Source organism: Lissotriton vulgaris, chromosome 6, assembly GCF_964263255.1.
Source record: "Lissotriton vulgaris chromosome 6, aLisVul1.2, whole genome shotgun sequence".
In the NCBI taxonomy this organism is placed as follows: Eukaryota; Metazoa; Chordata; class Amphibia; order Caudata; family Salamandridae; genus Lissotriton; species Lissotriton vulgaris.
This window is the reverse complement of record NC_141694.1, coordinates 1,743,777,278-1,743,797,335: the sequence shown is the minus strand read 5'-3', so window position 1 is coordinate 1,743,797,335 and position 20,058 is coordinate 1,743,777,278. Positions and strand designations below refer to the sequence as shown.

The following is a 20,058-nucleotide window of genomic DNA, read 5'->3' as shown; positions in this document are numbered from 1 at the left end:
GATTTCTTAATTAACGGGTTTTCCTACATCTCTTTTATGGTTTTTAGCGTTTCTTATTTTCCGAATCCGTATTTTCCGATTAGGTATTTTTATGAATCGTAGATTCCGATTAGATGATGAGGAATCGGTATTTACCAATTCTTTTTTCCCAAATCGTTCCCTACATCGTGCATACCTATTTACCGATCGGTAACGGTGAAATTTACCGAATTTCTCCATTACCGACCGGTATTTGGCTACCTACATATGGCCCTAAGTAATTTGCGTGGCTTATCCTAAGCCAACATTAGCAAAACTAGTATTTTAATTGAACATTAGTATTTCTCATAGGATTACCTAGAGCCCTTTACATTAAGGGCTAATTACTCTAGGAATCTGCCAACACTAAATTCTTGCATTTGTACAAGGCCTACTTAAAGGGGACATTTGGTATTAAAATGTGTTTTTTTGTTGTCAAAAGGAGCTATTTCGATAGGTTTGCCTGTAGGTTTACAAATTGCAGGAGTCAGGCTGCACAGGTAGGCCAAGAGCCATGTTTTCCTTGTCAGCCTAGTAGATAGGACAACATGTGCTGATGCCACAGGTGACATTTAAGTTTCCATGCGTCGGTGTGTTTTCCTGCACCATACTATTGCTTTACTGGAAAGTTAAATCTACTAATTAGGATTTAGCCAATTCTGTAAAGTTTTAGGGGTTAAAGTACAATCCCTGATGACTGGGGATCAGCTTTTTAGAAAGCACAACTAAAAAACGAACACCATAAGATCAATTAAAAAGGGGTGATTATCCAAAATGAGGTACTGTCTCACGTTAATTTATAAAGTTCCTGGAACTATCAGTTGCTAAATGTGGAGTTCAAATATGTCTGCTCTTTTCCCAGCCAGTTCAGTCACAGATGTTACCTATTGTTCATCCAAAAAATAATATTCTGCCTTAAGTTTTTCCTTACTTTATTTCACTACAGGTACCATACAAAAATCGAATGGAAGATCTTGTCCAAATTTGGAACCCATGGGGCCAAGGGGAGTGGAATGGGGCCTGGAGTGATAAGTAAGACAGTTTTAATGCTGTTAAATTACATTGATGCTGTCTCTTATGGAGTCTTATGAATAACATATAAAGCTTTTAACCCTTTCCTCATTTCTCACAAATCTCACCAGCTTCATGTTTAACAAATTCCATTTTACAAGGAAGAGTAGCGACATTTGAACTTTGTAAACGTTTACATCAGTATGATATTGATATGCACTATGCTGGAATTATTTGTAATACAAATACCTTACAAGTTGCTTTTTATCCCAATCTAAAATCATTCAAGGTTCATTGTTATCCAATCTAGCTATACTTCCTCAATACATTTACATGTATACTACATTGTTATGTATAAAGCTACTTTAATAAACCATGTTGACTGATTTCTTCTGCAGACAATAGATATGATTGGTGATTTTTTTTGCACTTTAGTGCAAAATAGGGTTTTTGATTGACTATACCTTTGTTGTGAGCTCTACTGAGGATTGTGAAGTATGCATTTCATTTGGAGGATGGTGACCAGAGGATAGCTTGTTTTTAGATGCCAAGAAAAGAGGCAAGACAGTACCTAATATGCTCATAGAGTTGCTTTTGTTTACATACTGTGGTTTATGAACTGTCTGAGGAGTTGTGGTGCTAGTGCTGCTCCCCACCATGACAGTTTTCAATAGTTAAACAAGTTGCCTCTTTTGTGGTCCTAAAGTCTGGCAAGAAGGAAGGCAAAAACTGGCATCAGCTATTGTATGAATCAAATGTTCTCATACAAGCCGCAAACACTGGGTCTACCAACATCTCGTTAGACTGAAAGAAAGTGTCATTCAATTCAAGGTGCTTTGCTTATGAATTCTCATCTAATCGATGATACTTCATCAGCAAAACGTAGTATACTTTGTACAGCCCTAGCTCTAGCATGACAATTTTCTGGTAGATCTAAAGCACAGCAGAAGAGAAGGAGATTACAAACATGGGAGGAGTAACTGCTCCTGTCTATGGGGACTCAATCAAAATGCATATTTGAAAGGATTTAAAATCATTTCTTGCAGAGCAGCTACCCATTTCATGCTTAGCACTGAGAGCGAGCAACCTGTTGTGGATGAATTCGTAAAGTATTCCAAAGTAAAACATAAAGGGACAAAGGTTCTCATTCCTGCTATTAATCCTGATCGTTATGTATTGCTGGGTCCAAATGAGTAGCAATGCTAGAAATCTGCTTCTATATCAATCGTCTAATTTAAGTATTACTAGCTATGGAAACATATTCAACGACAAAAAACTCCTAAGGCATCTCAGCCATATGTTCTGAGTTTTGAAAAATAAAAAAGCTTGCTAACCATCCGCCTGAAACATGGCCAGGACTCAGCAACGTTTCCGTTCCTTTTGAGAAGCCGCCATGGCAGTGACTCCTCTAGAGATGTCTCTAAATATATTGGCCAGTAGTCTGGCCAGGGTGGCGGATGTAATTGCTCCCGCCACCATGACACACAGTAGACCATCTGCCATAATATAAAGGAAGCCCTATGTACCTTAAACTAGTGACATGCACTGGCTTAAAGGGCTTTTTGAATGTGATGCAATAATGACATTCGATCAAGAGACCTATACTTGGCTTGTTTATAATACTAATTTATAGAAGGTAAAGGAGTATTTTAACATTGCAAAACAAAACCCATATTTAACCATTGCAATCAGTTACACATTCTATTGAAAGGCATCACAGATGGATTAATTATGATCCTCTCGGGGAGGGCGGAGCTTGCCGGCGTCCATGAAAGACGTGTGAGCGCTGAGCTCCTCGCCTGAGCCCCTTTAATATTCGGCAAAACTATCCTTTTGGCACCTGGCTGGCCCTGGAATTTGTGGGTATCGCTTCAACTGCCCCCGGTGCTAGTGGGAGCACCTTCCCCGGTCGAAATCGGTCGCGGTTTCGCTCCGCTGGCTGGCGGAGGTCGGAGTGGCGGACCAGGCCGCAATCCACGGACTATCCTGAGGGGCTGCCCCGCCTGTGTCACGCTACGTGCGGCGTGAGGTGCTGGTGTGGACTCGGTCTGCCGGATCGGCGACTATCCTGTGGTTTCTGCTGAGTGACTTTCGCCAGTGCTTTGGAGAGTGGACGTGGTCGCACTGCTAATGGAGGTGCGAAAACTGTGGCCCAACAGCTGTGGCTTGGAAGCGCCCCGGCGAGGCCCGGGACCTCTGCGGCGGGAAACTATATCCTCCCGAAGACATTTGGCGGAGGACATCTCCGGCTGGGAAAAATCGGCCCCCGTCGGCCCTCGGGGGCAGACGGGGCACAGTGGCCGGGAAGTGTGCTGGAGTGTGTTGGTACTATTCCCTTGGCATCAGTGTGATCCGCACAGCTGTGCGCGCCTGGTGGCGGGCTTCGTTAACCATTGGGCCCGCCCGGAACTAGCTGCCTGCAGCCGCCATTTTGGCTTCATTTTCTACTACGCAACAACCTGCCCGACGGAGTTCGCTCCCCAGGCGCCCCCATTACGCCACACCGGCACTGACTGGGCTGCCTTGGCTCCGACCCAGAAGCGACACTATGGGTAAAGGAGATAGAAACCAGCCAAAACTATCGTTCGACCAGCGGAAACCAAAGGGTGCTGAAGGGGCACCTCCGGAGACCTCAACGCAGCCTGCAACTCCTGATAGCTCACTATGTGCGGACATCCGCGAAATGCTCTGCACCATGGAGAAGGGCTTACAAGATAGCATGGCGGCGATCGGCACGAAAATAGACGCTCTCTCCTTCAGAATGGACCGCATGTCTGAGAGGGTGGACAAACATGCTGAGCGGCTGGATATGGCGGAGCGACGGCTGACGGAGGCGGAGGAGGCCCAGACGGAATGGGATAAAGATCGAAAGCAGTTTAGCCGCCTGCTCCAAGTCATACAAGACAAGACAGAGGACCTGGAAGCACGTTCGCGGCGCTCCAACATCCGCATCACGGGAGTGGCGGAGTCCACCAATACTGGCAAGATGGAGCTGTTTGTCGAGAAGTTACTCCGCACGCTGCTAGGGGAGGACGTCTTCTCCTCTATGTTTATCGTCGAAAGGGCCCATCGCACTCTGGGACCGAAGCCGCAACCTGGCCTTCCACCGCGGCCGATCATCGCAAAACTCTTAAACTACAGGGACCGCGACTTGGCACTTCGGCTGGCAAGGGAGAAAGGGGAGCTACAATTTGAGGGCATGAACATCTCCCTTTACCCTGACTTCACGGCGAGAGTGCAGGAGGAAGGAAAGCGCTTTGCCCCATACAAAAAACAGATGAGAGACTTGGGGTTGGACTATGCCATGTTGTACCCGGCGAGACTCAGGATCAATAAGCAGGGGCACTCGCATTTTTTCACGGACCCGGCGGACCTGAAAAAGTCTCTCAAGGAATGGGCCAAGGAACAACTCAACAGCCCGAGGGGTCAACGTGAAGATGAGGAGGAAGCTGCCTCTATGGACGGCCAGGGGTGATCCACCCTACGTCCCTATATCCGGCTTGCCTAGGTCTCCGGTGCATGTCGCGCTACAACGGCAGGTCCTATGAACCTACTTATTTGACTTTGTGGGGTGTGGTTCTTGCTGCTTAGGTCCTGCGGCAGAGATATGATGTTGCTATGGTTGACTGCTTGACTCTCGTTTTTGGGGGGTGCTGCCCCATGTCTGGGGGCTTGCTAATTGTCACTCTGCATTTGCTGGGGCTGGGGGGAGGTGCCGAACGACACTAGGGGGTTGGGTGGGGGGGCTACTGAAGTATCTGGTTCTTGCTTATTTGCATTGCTGTCTGGCTGGGAACCTCTGCCTCTACGCTTTCGGCTCCTGACTCTCTTGAGGGTCTTTGAGTTTGTAGTGTGTTGTGTTGGGGGGGGGTTCGGGGCGGGTAGAGACGTGCTCTGTCTGACCGGGTTGGGGTTGGTCGGCTGTGTGTGGGTAGACGTTTGTACTGTTCTTCTATTGCTGTGTATGTATTGTGGGAAGTTCGGGGACTGTTGGGGGGGGGTCTGTTTAAGCCAACTACTGAGGTGTGTCCACTGTACCTTCTGCTCTACTCTGATCAGTTCTCTGTCTTACACTGGCGAATGTTGAATCACTAGGGTCGGACTGCGGCCCAGGCACTCTGCGTTTACTATCATGGAATGTGAGAGGGCTCAATGACTTTCGCAAACTCAGGAAGGTCCTGGCCTACTTGCAGAGACACCAGATTGATGTCGCCTTACTGCAGGAAACCCACCTGCCTTTGTCCAGTCCTATGTTGCAGACGAGGGTTCTTAGGACTACATGTGTCGCTGCAGGGTTCACCACACATGCGAGGGGGGTGATCACTTGGGCTAACCCTAAATCTCAGTTGTCGCTTCAGCAGGTAGCGGTAGATCCGGAGGGTCGGTATGCTATTGCTCGTTGTGTGGGGAAAGGGCACGATATGCTGCTAGTGAATGTGTATGGCCCCAACTATGATTCTCCTGTTTTCTTTGCCTCGCTGGCAGATAGCTGTAGGCTGTATGTGGGCTCTAGGATGATGTGGGGGGGGGACTTCAATTTAGTTTTGAACCCAGACTTAGACAGGTCGGCGGGTCCCCCCCGGTCCCCGGCTGCCTCGGCACTGCTCCTGTTGACGGAATTGGTGAAGCTTGACCTGCTGGATGTATGGCGCCATAGGCACTCAGGGCAGGGCGGGTTCACCCATTACTCAGCCTACCATAACCTCCATACGAGGATTGATTATTGGTTTGTTTCCCGGTCCTTGCTTGACTCGGTGAAGGGGTGCACTGTGTTACCTCGCACACTGTCTGATCATTCGCCTCTGCTTTTGCTCCTGGTTGCCCCGGCTAGGAGGATTCCCCCGTTTACCAGGAGATTCCCCCCATATTCCCTCCTCGATGACGCCTTCAGAGGGGAACTAGCTGAGGACATAGAGGTGTTTTTCTCGACAAATGTGGGGTCGGTAGATAGTGTCCAGGTGCTCTGGGATGCATTTAAAGTATATGTCAGAGGGATGACGATGGCTAAACACTCGGGGGTGCTCAAGGCTATTAGGCAACGGCTGAAACTGCTTGAAACACAGCTAGCTGATCTGGAACGGCAGGCCGGAGATACGGGTTCTGCTGAAGTCACGGACAAACTTAAACCCCTGTTGGAGGAATTCCATGAGGAGGCGGACAGGGAAATAAAACATATGGGTAAATACGCCACAGCGCGTGCGTATGGGGAACAAGACCGCCCCGGCTCTCTACTTGCCAAACTGATGCGCAACAGCAGACCGCCTTTAGTGATTGAGGAGTTGGTGACAGCTACTGGTGGCGTGGTGACGGAGGAGAAGGATGTTCTGGCGGAATTCCATACTTATTATACGGCACTGTACTCGTCGAAATCTGGCAACCTTGAGGCGGAAATCGACGACTACTTGAGTTACATACAAATGCCCTTCTTGGCCGACTGGCAAAGAGAGTTCCTAATGGCTCCGTTCCAGAAAGAGGAAATAACGGAGGCGCTAGAGGGCATGAGGTCGGGTAGCGCTCCTGGGTCGGATGGCCTCACGGTGGCTTTTTACAAGGCCTTTCAGGATAAATTGGTCCCGTACCTGATGCTCCTTTTTGACGATATCTGTCAGCAAGGCAGTATGACGAAATCTATGAGGGAGGCGCTGCTCATAACCATCCCGAAGCCAGGCAAACCCCCCAACGAATGTGGCTCTTACAGGCCGCTATCGTTGATCAACGTTGACGCGAAACTATATGCGAAGGTGCTGGCGACACGCTTGGCTCTTCTGGTTCCGGACTTGGTCGCCCCGGAGCAATCCGGGTTTGTCCCGACGCGTAACCTGACTTATAACATCCGCACGGTGTTGGGCACTATTCAGCATGTCCGGCAGGAAAATAAGGCTGTGGCCATTTTCCTGGACATGGAGAAGGCCTTTGACTCTGTCGAGTGGTCGTTCATGCTCAGAGTCCTCCGTAAGTATGGGCTCGGAGAAACATTTCTGCAGATGCTGGGGGCACTGTACTACAAACCCACTGCGCGTCTAAAGATAGGGAATTTGGTCACTGCCCCGATCGAGATCAGTAGGGGCACTCGGCAGGGCTGTCCCCTCTCCCCACTGCTGTACGACATGGTGGCGGAACCCTTAGCCTGCGCTATAAGAGAATATCACAGGTTCGAGGGAATCAACTTTCCGTCGTACCAGATTGGTATCTCGACTTACGCAGATGACACTCTGCTGTATGTCCGTGACCCGGAAGTAAATCTCTCGGCGGTATTACGGGAAGTAGTGAGGTTCGGGGCCTTGTCGGGCCTTCGAGTTAATTGGAATAAATCGGTGGCACTGCCTTTGACTCCGGTGACGCTCCCATTCGACTCGGAGTACCCATTGCAGTGGACCACGGAATCCATACGTTATTTAGGGATCCGCGTTCACACCGACCCTGAGGTCCTGATACGGGAAAATTACGGGGTTGCCTATTCCAAACTGGTGGATGATGTGGAGGTGTGGTGCAGGCTCCCGTTGTCCCTTATGGGTAGGATAGCGCTCATGAAAATGGTGGTGCTCCCCAGATTCCTCTTTCTCTTTACAAATATACCTGTGGTCCTCTCTAAGGCCTTTTTTCGGCAGCTTACCCAAACGCTAATCCGACTTGCATGGGGGGTAAACAGCTGAGGGTTCAGTGGCAAACGCTCCTTCTTCCTTATGAGCAAAGTGGTCTGGGGGCTCCGGACCTGGAACGGTACTACAGGATAGCACAGGGGGCACATCTTCATACATGGATTCACGGGGATCCTGGCATCCCGCATGTGAAATTGGAACACCTCTTTGCGGACCCCATCCCTCTCCCGGCCACGATCTGCTATCCAGCCGATCGGAGGGTCGGTAACTTGGATTCGATTGCTGCCACAAATCACGCTTGGCATGCAATGGTTCGCTCTCGCGAGAGTGCACTGTTGTACTCACCCTTACTGCGGGTGGAGTGGGCAGCATGGTTAGCCCCGCTGACGGAGAACGGCGTCCTGAAAGCGTTGCGGGAGTTGGGCATCGACAAGATGGGAGATCTCTTCCTAAATGGCACTATGAAGACGTCGCAGCAGGCCCTCCAGTCCTGCCCTGGGGCGACGCTATTACATAGCTTCCAGTACCACAGGGTTCGTAGAGCGGCACTGGTTTCATTGGGCCCGGAGCTGGCGGAACCGCAGGAAGTGCCTGAGCTCACGTATGTGATTAAGACCGCCTCTTCCCGTAAGTTGATCACTGCCCTTAAGAAACTTGGTGATGGGCATCGGCGGTGCCCCCCCTCCAGGGCCCGTTTGGCCTGGCAGGCTGACCTTCAATCCCCGATCACAGACGAGATGTGGCGTTATTGCTGCGCTAACACTCGGAAAATTTCATTCAACAGTAGGCACCGCCTAATTCACTTTAAGTACCTGCAGCGGGTATATTACACGCCGGATAGGCTACATAGGTATGGGCTGCGGGATTCAGCGGAGTGTGAGCACTGCCATTTCCCTGTGGCTGATTTTCTCCATATGGCCTGGACGTGTCCTAGCATCCATAAGTTTTGGGGAGAGGTCTTCGCGGCACTTAGCTCTTTCCTGGGCGCAGAGGTTTTACCCTGCCCGGCGCTGGCATTGCTGGGTTTCTCTAAACCGCTGCCAGTGGCATTGAGGCGGCTTGCTGACGCAGCGTTGCTGGCGGCCAAGCGTATGGTTGCGTTGTGCTGGATGAGGGGGCCAGTTCCTACTAAGAAGCGCTGGGAGGCCGACTTGCTTTACTGTTGTACGCAGTCGGAGGTGTACAGTGAACTACTTCCCCCGAAAAGCCGCCCCAAGAACTTTTGGGGGTTATTTAAAGAATTCCAGAGCGCGCAAGGGGGCAGTGAGTCGGATTCTGAGGGGGAGGTGTTGGATGAGCTGCAGGAAGGTGGGGTGTCGATGGTTGACTCTGATGAGAATGATGGTTGAATGTTCCCTTCCCGAAGGTGGGTGGGGGATCCCGCCTTCGTCTTGTCTGTGCGGTGTGCTGGGTGGATGCTTATGACGGCTGTTCTGGGTGGTGGTTTGCATAGTCCCTCTAGTACTTTGCTCCGTTCCATTGGGTCCTTGAGTCAGTAGTTATGGGTCCTGAGTTTGACCGTAGATGTGGTACTGGGTGGGGGTGTGCGAGTGGTCACGGGTATAGGTAGTCTGGCTAGTTTACAGGGTGGGGTCTTGTTCTTGGGTGGGTTTTTAGTGGTTTACTACACCTTCTCATCTCCCCCCTACCAGGGGGACTTTATTCTCCGGTCATCAGGTGGTTGGCTTATTATGTATATACAGACTGTATTTCCTGTGCACACAGAACTGCGATATGGAGTGACATCACCAACGCTGCTGGTCGGATTTTGTTTTGTTATATTGGGGTCAGTCATCAATTGCTTTAATAACTCGAAATTGTCTCACATTTCTTCTTCTCCTACTGTTGCGCCAACAGGCCTTCGGGTGGTTGGCGTCGTGGCTATGTGTGTGACCTCTACTTAATGACCTGGGTGTGAACTACTGTTGCCGCCGGCCTCCGGGTTGTAGGCGATGAAGGCTGTGTGCACAATTTGAAGGTGTAATAAAGTACAAATTTAATTAAAAAAAAAATAAATTATGATCCTCTCACCATGTGATGATTTTACAGGTCAAATAACTCTGTGACTGGCTTTGGGAACACCATGCCCGAAAGACAAATTCAGCGAGCAACTAGAGTGACCTCAGGGTCGAGCTTTGGGCACCTTTATCCTCAATGATCTTGAAGTGTCACAGACTGGCCTACTATTCTAGTATAATGATCATGAACATGTGCCACAGTTCTATGGAGAATATTTGTTTTCAGTGTCCAAATGTCCACTTTCTATACCCAACATATCAATTAGTGTTGTTCAAGCTCATATTGGCCATCTTTTTGGTGCAGGGCTTATCAATTTAGTCTCTCATCCAAGAAAAATTCATTTATTATCCATTGGAATCATCTCTATAACTCCAATCTTTGACTCAGGACAACCTTCAGGCTACATACGCTATCCTTGATCCTATCTCTGGCATAATCATTAAATGACTTTTTAGAGCACATTGTCGATTCTTCAGATAAGGACACTATCATTCATATTTTGTTAGCAATATGTTAGGTTTGTGTGTCCAAGAAAGCACATCATTTGCCAAGGTTATTCCAAAATAGCCCTGCTATTGGATTCCAAATGCAAAATAATTTAGCACTGTAAACTATCTAATTGTGGGCTCTGCACTTTAATTATTAACTTCTTCTTCCTTTCTGAGCTAAGACTTTTCTTTTCGAGTAACCAACAGTATCAGTAGTAAATCTCCAAATTCTTCCAATCTGATTTTATCAGAATGCATTTACTCGGAACATTAAACTACATACTTTAGAAAAAACTATTCATAAATGTTTGTGCATTGAAACCTAGATTTTTCTAAAATCTGTGCTACTCAATTTCTAATTAAACAAGCATTTACAATGCAACGGTTTCGCCTTAGGAAAAGTTAGAGCTATTGGCAATGTAAATGACAATGCCATTTATTCATCTGTTTTTTCAAAACCAACACATAAATACAAATTTTGTCATTTACAATACCAATAGCTCAAACTTTTCCAAAGGCGAAACCGTTGCATTGTAAATGCTTGTTTCCTTCTGAGGTCGATAAAGGGAGTACCATTGTATTGGTTAACAATAAAGATTTGTTTTTCAGCGCCTTGATACCCTGCCTGATAAGTGCGCTTACACGTTATGTTATATGCAGTAGATTGCTGCTGAGGGCCGCATGCGCATTGTGAGACCAGGCCCCTGTTTCCCTACAGTAGAGAGAAAACGTATGTTGCAGTAAAATGTCGACCGCAATAAAAAAAAAACTCCAGCACGAGAGAGACCTCTCAAACGTGCTCAACTATCAAAGTTGCACTACATATTTTAAGATGCTAGAAACGTCCCACCAAAAACGTTAACAGTCTGACATTTATAACATGGGCCATACTCTTGAAGAACTTTCATTTACTAAACAAAACCTAGAGTGTCATAATTTATTAACGTTCTGGAATGCGTCCGACTCTAGAAAGGTATTAATCAATTTTCCAAATTACTCGGTGACAAGACCGGCTCAGCAACTTCCTGGTGTAAGAGTGACCGGATACAATTTACAGAGCAGGGTGTTATTTTTAGCAGGTTCTATTTCACGTGCAAGGACGTGCAGCGGTACGAAGAAAAAAAAAAGGAGAAAGTGACACGTCCATCGACGTAATACGGCACCCACTAGTGTGTTCAAGTGGAGATAGGAAACTCAAACCAAGCGATCGGATGTCTACCTTTGCTTGCATTGGCCAATATTTATTGGCTTTATCGGTTGGTGCTAGACGATCTGGTGCTTTTCTCTTCCAGTACCCGGTGCATAGGCCTAAAGGCTCCCAATTTGTGTCGTGGATCGAAGCAAAGCCACAAAACGTGCCTTGCTCAAAGTCGCATAATGTTGTACAATCAGGGACACTGAAATGGTGCGGCAGAAGGGGGCCATATTATGCGGCAGGTTAAAGTAAATTATAGAACAAGAAAAGGCAAATTATGCACCATAATGCAGCCCCTTGCTCAAAGTCACATAATGTTATGTAGTCAGGCAGGCCACTGAAATTATGCGGCAAAACAGGGTTAAAATATGCAGCAGGGTTAAGTAAATTATGTGCCATAATGCAGCACATTTTGTGATAGTGTTACTTCATTATTTGTCATTTTTACACATAGTAATAGTCTGGACATTGGCTGCACATCATTAGTACCAGTTTAATATTAAAAAACTGCAATAATGGGCCCAACTTCCATGGGTCCTCCTGAGGAAGAGATCTTTATCTCCATCTTACCTGTCTAGTTATCTCAACCCCTCGCCCTCTCTCTACCTACATTTTTACCTTATTCTTTCTCTCTGTACACCGGGTCAATCTAAGTATTTTAGCTGTTTTTGTAAGACCCAGTTTCTGGAAGTTTAAGTGCAATTAAATATTGTTTGACATCAATAGCAGACGATGTTTAACTAATTCAAAGTTATTACGAACAATGGCCCCCAAAACGTATCATGCCCAGGGCCTCAAAAATCTATTAAATTACACGGTCAAGTGAACAGTGTGTGGGCGTATAAAGAAGAAGGAACTATGCTGCAGTTGTTATAATGCAAATTTCTGGTGTCCCAGGCTCAAGTATTGGCTCTCCTTGACCCAGTGTGTGATCTTGGACAACTGTGCGCTTTACACGAACCATGGGCTACATGTACGAACGCTGAAATATCAATTTCCTATTTGTGATTTTTTGGCGAATCGCAGTTAGGAAATCGATATCCCGAATGTATGAAACTCTTTAGAGTTTCATTAGCGATTCCTAGTGGGTCGCAAATTAGCCTACCTCATGAATACTACTGAGGTACGACACAATTACCGATCCATTAGGAATCACAGCCACCACAGGGAAGGTGTCCTGTTGGGGTCAGTAGACCACGTCTGTGATTCCTTTTAAATAAAGCAATGGGATACATATAAAAAAAAAGACTCTTACATTTCATTTATAAGAGTAGGTAATAGTCTGTGGGACCACTGCCTGCTCATTATTAAGTCCCTTGAAGACCCCCTTCCCATTTGCGGGTTACCATCAACTGGCTGAAAATTGTGAATGTTTTGCAACCACATTTAGGTTGCAAAACATTCGTACATAACATTCCAATTAAGAATTAGGAAGAGATCCCCCCCTCCATTTCCAATACCGAATTGCAAAACCCAAATTGCTGTTCAGTTACTTTCAAGTTACCAGATTGCCATTTGGACTTTCTGTATTTTTGCAGTTGCACCCTCAAAAATGCTTTGGGTGTATATATATCCCCCAATTTGTTCATTAAGCGCACTACTAGATACTCACTTACATTACTACTTTTCTTGCTTGCAATTCGTTGAGCTGTAAACTTGAAACATGCAATTTTTTCTAGGTAGTTTGCATTTCATTAGCTTGTGCATACAAATCGACGTTTTTCTTGAGGCTATGAAAAGCTTGTTATAGATCAGTGAATGAGAACATGCAAAGTAGGACTCCCCTTTTGTATCTCTCTGCTTTGTGCCCTTCTTTGTAATAAGGGGGTCCCAGTGAAAGAAAGAACATATTATTTAAGAATCATTAGAATAATTCTAGTCAACAAAAAAGGTACCTCTATAATGTTTTAATCACATTATAGGAAAAGAGCAATATTAAGCATTCACAAAAGCATACACAATTGTTATGGTACAGGTGCCCCTGGGGATGGAAGGGACGTGATATAGTGAGGTAAAGTGGGGGGGGGGGGGGGTTTGTGACAGTAAAAACACGATATTGATCAAATAATAAAATGATTCCAATGTTCAATAGTAAGCAAAATAAACGGTTAATCAATGCCAAAGTTTCAAAAAACGTCTAACTCGGGTTCCTCGAACCCGAGTTAGACGCCGAGCTGTTTGTCGACCGAAACCGCGCCTGATTTAATCAGCCATTCTCTTCAATCACAGAGTATACCAGCGGACTTTCATCCCACTTGATTGTTCGAGTGGCTCTCCTTGTCCAGCAGTTGGATCCACCCCGGGAAATCCGGACTTTACTTTATGAGTTTCGAACAAATGTCATGGACCCTTTTCCTGGAATAATTTCATCCCCAAGCTGATGTACTCAGGTTGGCTGCACCTATTATTCCGCCCGTCCTGAAGAAGACCCACGTGCAAGGAATCCTACTAATCCTGCTTTCTTAGGGTCGAAACGTCGACATACGTCCCTGCCCTTCGACAGCCCCGTCCAACCCACCATTCCTGTATAACATGGACATTGGGGCATGTTTTTTGAAACCTTGGCATTGATTAACCGTTTATTTTGCTTACTATTGAACATTGGAATCATTTTATTATTTGATCAATATCGTGTTTTTACTGTCACAAAACCCCCCCCACTTTACCTCACTATATCACGTCCCTTCCATCCCCAGGGGCACCTGTACCATAACAATTGTGTATGCTTTTGTGAATGCTTAATATTGCTCTTTTCCTATAATGTGATTAAAACATTATAGAGGTACCTTTTTTGTTGACTAGAATTATTCTAATGATTCTTAAATAATATGTTCTTTCTTTCACTGGGACCCCCTTATTCTTAACGATAGCTACCCAGGTCCCAGCGACTTTATTGGGTTAACCCTTCTCTACGTAACGTACTCCTTTGTAATAGGCAAGCTCAGTTACTACCGAAGCTTCCCTCCCCGACCAGGCACTTTGGTTCCCGCCACCACACACAATTTTTCTCAATGTCAGAAAACCATGAAAGCAGCGAGCAAGCACACAGCTGCCTTAGATACGGGCAGCACCTCAGTTAACAAGTTTTAAAACAAAGTGTACGAGTCCGTTTGAACACCCTTCATTTCTAGTTCAAAAGTGCAGACTAGCTAAACCTCTCCCCTATTTAAATTAAATGAGCGACATGCAGAGCTATAATTATGAAGCACACGCAGGTATTTTCCTTTTTAGGTATTTTTTTGGCTTCAGTCATTTTTCTCGGGATATATTTTTCCCGGGCAGTTAAATGGCTTACTAATCCCTCGCAGACTGTGCTTTTAAATATAAAGCTTACGGTTGCCTCCGAATCAGACCTTGGTGAATGCACGTGAGGACGTGCGAATAACGCGCTGCCCTACAACGTGTTCTGCAAGAGAAATCGAGCCAGTTACCTGTATTGGTCAAACTTTGCAAACTGCCTCCAGTCCAGTGGGTTGCTCTCGTAAGATTCCATTATAGTCTGCACCTCTTCAACGTTGATTTTGTCACTGGAAAATATCTTGTGCAGAATCTCTATCAGATCTTGTAGAGTTTGCGGCTTTATCACTTTTGTCTGGTCCATCGTGCATGCCTGTTGAGCGGTGACAGATTCCTGAGCGCAATGACCGTGACTCACACCCTTCGAGCAACAATTCAGCACACCCCCTGCCGGCCTCACTATTTATCGTCCCAAAGTTACAGTGGGATGTACCAACTTCCCACGGAGGGAGGTTCCCGGCAGCTGACTGGGTTGATTATGCATCCTAGGCGCTTGACTGCAGATGCACACAACATTTGTACCAATGTTCCGCCCATTCTTCTAGCTCCTGCCCGATTGTCAAGCTCCATGTGTTCCTGTTTGGCAACCCCCTTTTTCTTAAGACATGCCCCGCTTAGATCCCCATTCCGTCAGTAACCATGACAGCCCGCCATAGCCTGTAGCTCGGTGATGTGCTGGGTCTTGCACCTGCATTTTGTTTATGTGCTTGGAGAGACAGCCGAGTTCGCTACAGAAAGAGATCTCTGAAGCACACTGCGAAATCATAGGCTTAGTAAAAGAGAGGGCTTTTTTATTTTAATTATTGTGTTACATGCGAATATTTTCAGTAGGGTAGCTTTATCTCACGTAAATCTTTATCGCATGAAGGACTGGGTTATTTAAGACCCAGCGGTGCCAGGGGACAACACCTAAAACCTTCGTGGGTAACCTGTTCCGGCGTACAAATGACAGAGACACGGGACACTTCCTTCGGCGTCAAAGATTCGAGGTTTATTTACTGCAGGGAACACAGAAGTCACGTGAAGTACACAGTCGGTATGTTCGCGGGATCTGATTCAATTTGCTACTGTGGATCGCTCCTTTTTATACAGTTTTCTCTCATAGGTTAACATGGTACACAAAGGTTTACAACTTGGTTCCCATAATTATCCCCGAGAGGGGTCGCTTTGATGTATTCAAGGTCCGGAACATAAGTACAGAAACATTTGGTGGTTCCCAACTGTAAAAACCGATCTTCCCACCATTAGTACATTCCAATCGGCAGTAAACGGATCGAAGAAGGAACAGAGACAGGTGCAGAGGAAGGCAGAAACAGTGGGGAGATCGGAAAGGGTGTAAAAAGGGAGGTATCGGGAAACACGAGCTGCAGGCATCAAAGGGACGTGCCTAATGAGATGCACGGCTGAGACAATAGACCGGCACGGCAAGATGAGCCTCGAGCGGGGCCATCTGCCTTACAGTATCATCCCCCTCGTCATAAAGACACTTTCAAAGGAAATGTGTCTTCCGCAAGAGTCTTGGGAATCCCAGGGTCACGAAGCGGACAGCGTCCGTTCGCTGGCTACTTGAGGGCAAGAGACAAAATGGATGCCGTATCTAAGATGGAACCCGTGGGTACAGATAGAAACCCACGAAACAAACGAACGGTTCAGGTTAGCACAGCGAGACTGCGCACACCAATTAAACTAGTCATTTGCGGTTCATAGATACCAGACTCGACCATATTCGTGCGAGTCGAAAACACCACTTACGATCGTCACGGAACCTCAGACGCTCCTTTTGCCCTCATGTAGGCAAGCACTAGTCAGAATCATACTCGATATTCATCAGACCATCTAGATGTTGCTGCAACATAGCTCTGTCCAACCGAGCTCCTTTGGTAACAGGCGTCTGTCTTATACACGTCGTAGCACAGAGGCCACATATGGCAGGACCACACTGCACACAAAGGCAACACGTGAACAGGAACGCTACAACAACTCCGATGATCATCAGAATCTTCCAACCCCAAGTCGACATCAGGCCCCAAAACCACCCAAGCAGCGTCCAATCCCCTACGTCCACGTGTATGGACTCAGAGATTTTATGCAACTTTGAGATGGCTTGATAAACAGTCGGAGCGTTATCTGGAATGAAAATGCAGCAGCTCGAATGGATCACCTTACATACTCCACCTCGATCTGCCAAGACCACGTCTAAAACCATACGGTTTTGTAACGTCATAAGCCTATCCGCCAGAAGTTCTGTGGTGATATTACCAAGGGCACTGGCAGTGATATTAGCTGTCGATTCCACCACTCGAGTCAATTGTCTCAGGTTCCTACTATTGACCATAGGTCCCCAAAACGGGAGGAAACCCTTGAAAAAGTCTCCTGCCTCTTGACCGGCAGTGTCCTCTTCGCTAATCACGCCTCTCACAACTCTAGTCTTGTGATAGTCTGCATCTACAGTGAACGTCGGAGGCAACAGATTTGCGATGAAACATGAGCCCACAAAGTCGGAGGGCAACCATGTATACGCACGATCATGGCAGACAAAGTATGTACCCTTGGCAGCCAGAAACACAGGGGACGAGACCATCGGCAGGATATAAGTCTCGGAGCAAGCACTCTCTCCAAGACGAGCTTTCGATCTTCGGCCACGACCCATTAGACAGAAATTACCAAGGTGGGGTACGACCCATATCGGAGGCGAGCTTCTAAGCTGTTTTTCACTCGTGAGCGCACTATACTCGACCTTACTCAGGACCCTATAGGCTTGTACCTCTTCTTCTGGAATGAGCGACGGTTCATAGATATCTCTATCTAAGTCCTCTATCGCTATAGACAAAGGCTTCTGATACGAGCCAGGACCAGAGTAGGGAGAACGTGGCTCTCGATTGGGGTAGGAGTCTAGTGCGCTTCGAAACATTGTTTGGAATGCTCGATCTGAACCCTGGGAACTATAAGGTAGGACCAGATATGGAATTCCCTTATCCGTGGTATGTGGCATTAATCCACACACCCAACAATTAGTAGTGTTAACCACCAACTGGTGCTGATGAAGGAGCTGGATAAAGGAATTATTTCTGAATTCTGCACGTCTAGCCTGTTCGTGTTCGGGTAAGATATGGAAAGAATGAGGGGATGCAGTGGAGGTAGGTTTAAGGTCAGAAGTAGGAGTAGGTATGGCAGAAGGTAAGAAGTATGACATCATGTAATACACCCCACCCGCCAATAGTGAAGAAACAGTCAAAAACAATAGGAACACTTGAAACATAAAACATTTGGTACGAATAATTTGTTTCAGTTTGAATCTTTGCGCCTGAGCTTCTTCCAAGTCCATCAGCTTCGAAAACGCCATCCCCTAAGACCGTCTGCAACGTTTCTTGACGCACTTCGTTCTGTGTAGCAGTAGTCAATCCCTAGGAGTTCCCAGGAACCGACGGTCTTTGACCTAGTGTCAAGACCTACTAACCAGAAGGAAGTACACGCGCGGCCCTACGGTACACCTGGATGCAAGGTATCTTATTTACAAATATGTATATACAAAAAGTCTCTTAGCTGTGGAAGTAAAAACACATATGTGGAACGAAACTCAATATTTTCAACAGTAATCACAATGATACGGGTGTTCAGACTGATCGTGGCAAAATGGGATAATGCAGATGTCAAGGGACAGAACGGAAATTTTTATTAGTCTCTGGTGCTGGATCGCAAAAAGTATCGAGTTTTCCCAGGACGTGTCTGTTCGTCAAACAAAGAATCCGATAAGGGGACAGAGTTCTGCTGATCAGTCGATTGTTCAGATCTTGAGTCTTGTGATGGCAAATGTTCAACAATGTCTTTCTGCTGCACTGAGGATTCTCCAGCAGGCTGTGCGTCGCTAAAGGGTACAAAGGTCTGTAATCCTTCGGTCTCAGATGAAGCAATGCCCTTCCTCACCCACGAGCCGGTAAAGGTATAGGAACCTTCTTCGTATGGGTGGCGTGCACCCAATTTTTGCGCCCTTCCAAACGGACGGCAGTTCTCGTGGCAAGGAGGACCTGGAAGGGTCCAGTAAAGCGGGGTTCCAAATTCTTTTTGCGAGCAAAATTGCGAGTAACCACCCAATCTCCGGGTTGGAGCTGGTGGCCTGGACCCTCCGTCTGCGTCGGCAGTGCTTCGTAAACCTGTTGGTGAATTAACCTCAGTTTAGCAGTCAGATCATGAAGATAATCAATCAACATTGGATACTCAAGATTGGAAAATACACCCGGTCTAGGGACCCCCCAAACATTCGCAGGACGGCCGAACACTATTTCATAGGGACTGAGCCCTACTCGGGAGTGTACGGTCGCCCTTGTTGACAACAAAGCAAGGGGCAAAGCGTCAGGCCACGAAAGACCAGTCGTAGCCTGAATCTTAGCCAGTTTGAGTTTAAGGGTGCCATTATACCCCTCAACCAAACCTGCTGACTGGGGATGATTGGCGCTATGGAATTTTTGATTAATTCCAAGGCCCTTACACACACTCTTCATCACACTCCCCACAAACTCACTTCCGTTATCAGACCATACAATCCGAGGCATTCCATACCGAGGAAAGTATTCCTTCAGTAGGATTTTCGCAGTCGACAAGGCTGTATTGTCTTTAAGAGGATAGGCTTCAATCCATCGGGAGAATGCGCAAACCACAACTAAAACGTATTTCAGATTATTGCATCGCTCCATATGGATGAAGTCTAGCTGGATTACTTCAAAGGGATATGAAGGGGGAGCAAAATGGCCAGGAGGTGTGGGGGTCCCCTTACCAGGATTGTACAACATACATATCATGCAATTCTTCACCAATCTCTCAGCACATTTCGTTATACCGTCATTCTTCCACACAGGAGACAACAACTTACAAATACCTTTCGCACTAATATGTGCTAACCCGTGTGCCATTGTCACAACAGCCAGCACATACGCATCTGGCAACATCCACCTCTTGTGCTCCGACAAATCGACCCAACAACCATTCACATCCAACTTTCCCGTACTCTCTTTCCACTTCGTCTTTTCAGTCTCAGTGGCCTCATTCTGAATTGCTCTCACACTCTCGATAGTGTCCTCACACATACTAGTCTCTGTAGGCCACCTAACCGAACTCGTCACATACATTCTAGTGCTAAGGTTCCGGGCAGTCTCCTTAGCAGTCTCATCCGCAAACGCATTACCACGGCCAACATCATCCGTCACCTTATGATGCGCACTACATTTAACAATCGCTACCTGCTTAGGCAACGTAAGTGCCTCCAAAAGATCATTCACAAGCTGTCCATGCTGAATCTTCGTGCCATGCGACGTCATAAAACCTCTCTCTCTCCACAATCGTCCAAAGCTATGAGCGACGCAAAAGCATATTGGCTGTCGGTAAACACATTCACACGTTTCCCTTTCGCCAACACACACGCTCTAGTTAAAGCGAT

At 46.7% G+C, this 20,058-nt stretch overlaps 1 protein-coding gene across 1 annotated transcript in view; it reads left to right on the top strand.

The window, feature by feature from the left end:
- The window catches only part of CAPN13 (calpain 13), a 493,752-nt gene that overhangs the window by 266,629 nt on the left and 207,065 nt on the right, over nt 1-20,058 (top strand). The window contains exon 8 of the mRNA XM_086925977.1: nt 965-1,050. Coding sequence (XP_086782103.1) covers nt 965-1,050 — 86 coding nt within the window. The remainder of the gene's footprint in view (nt 1-964; nt 1,051-20,058) is intronic.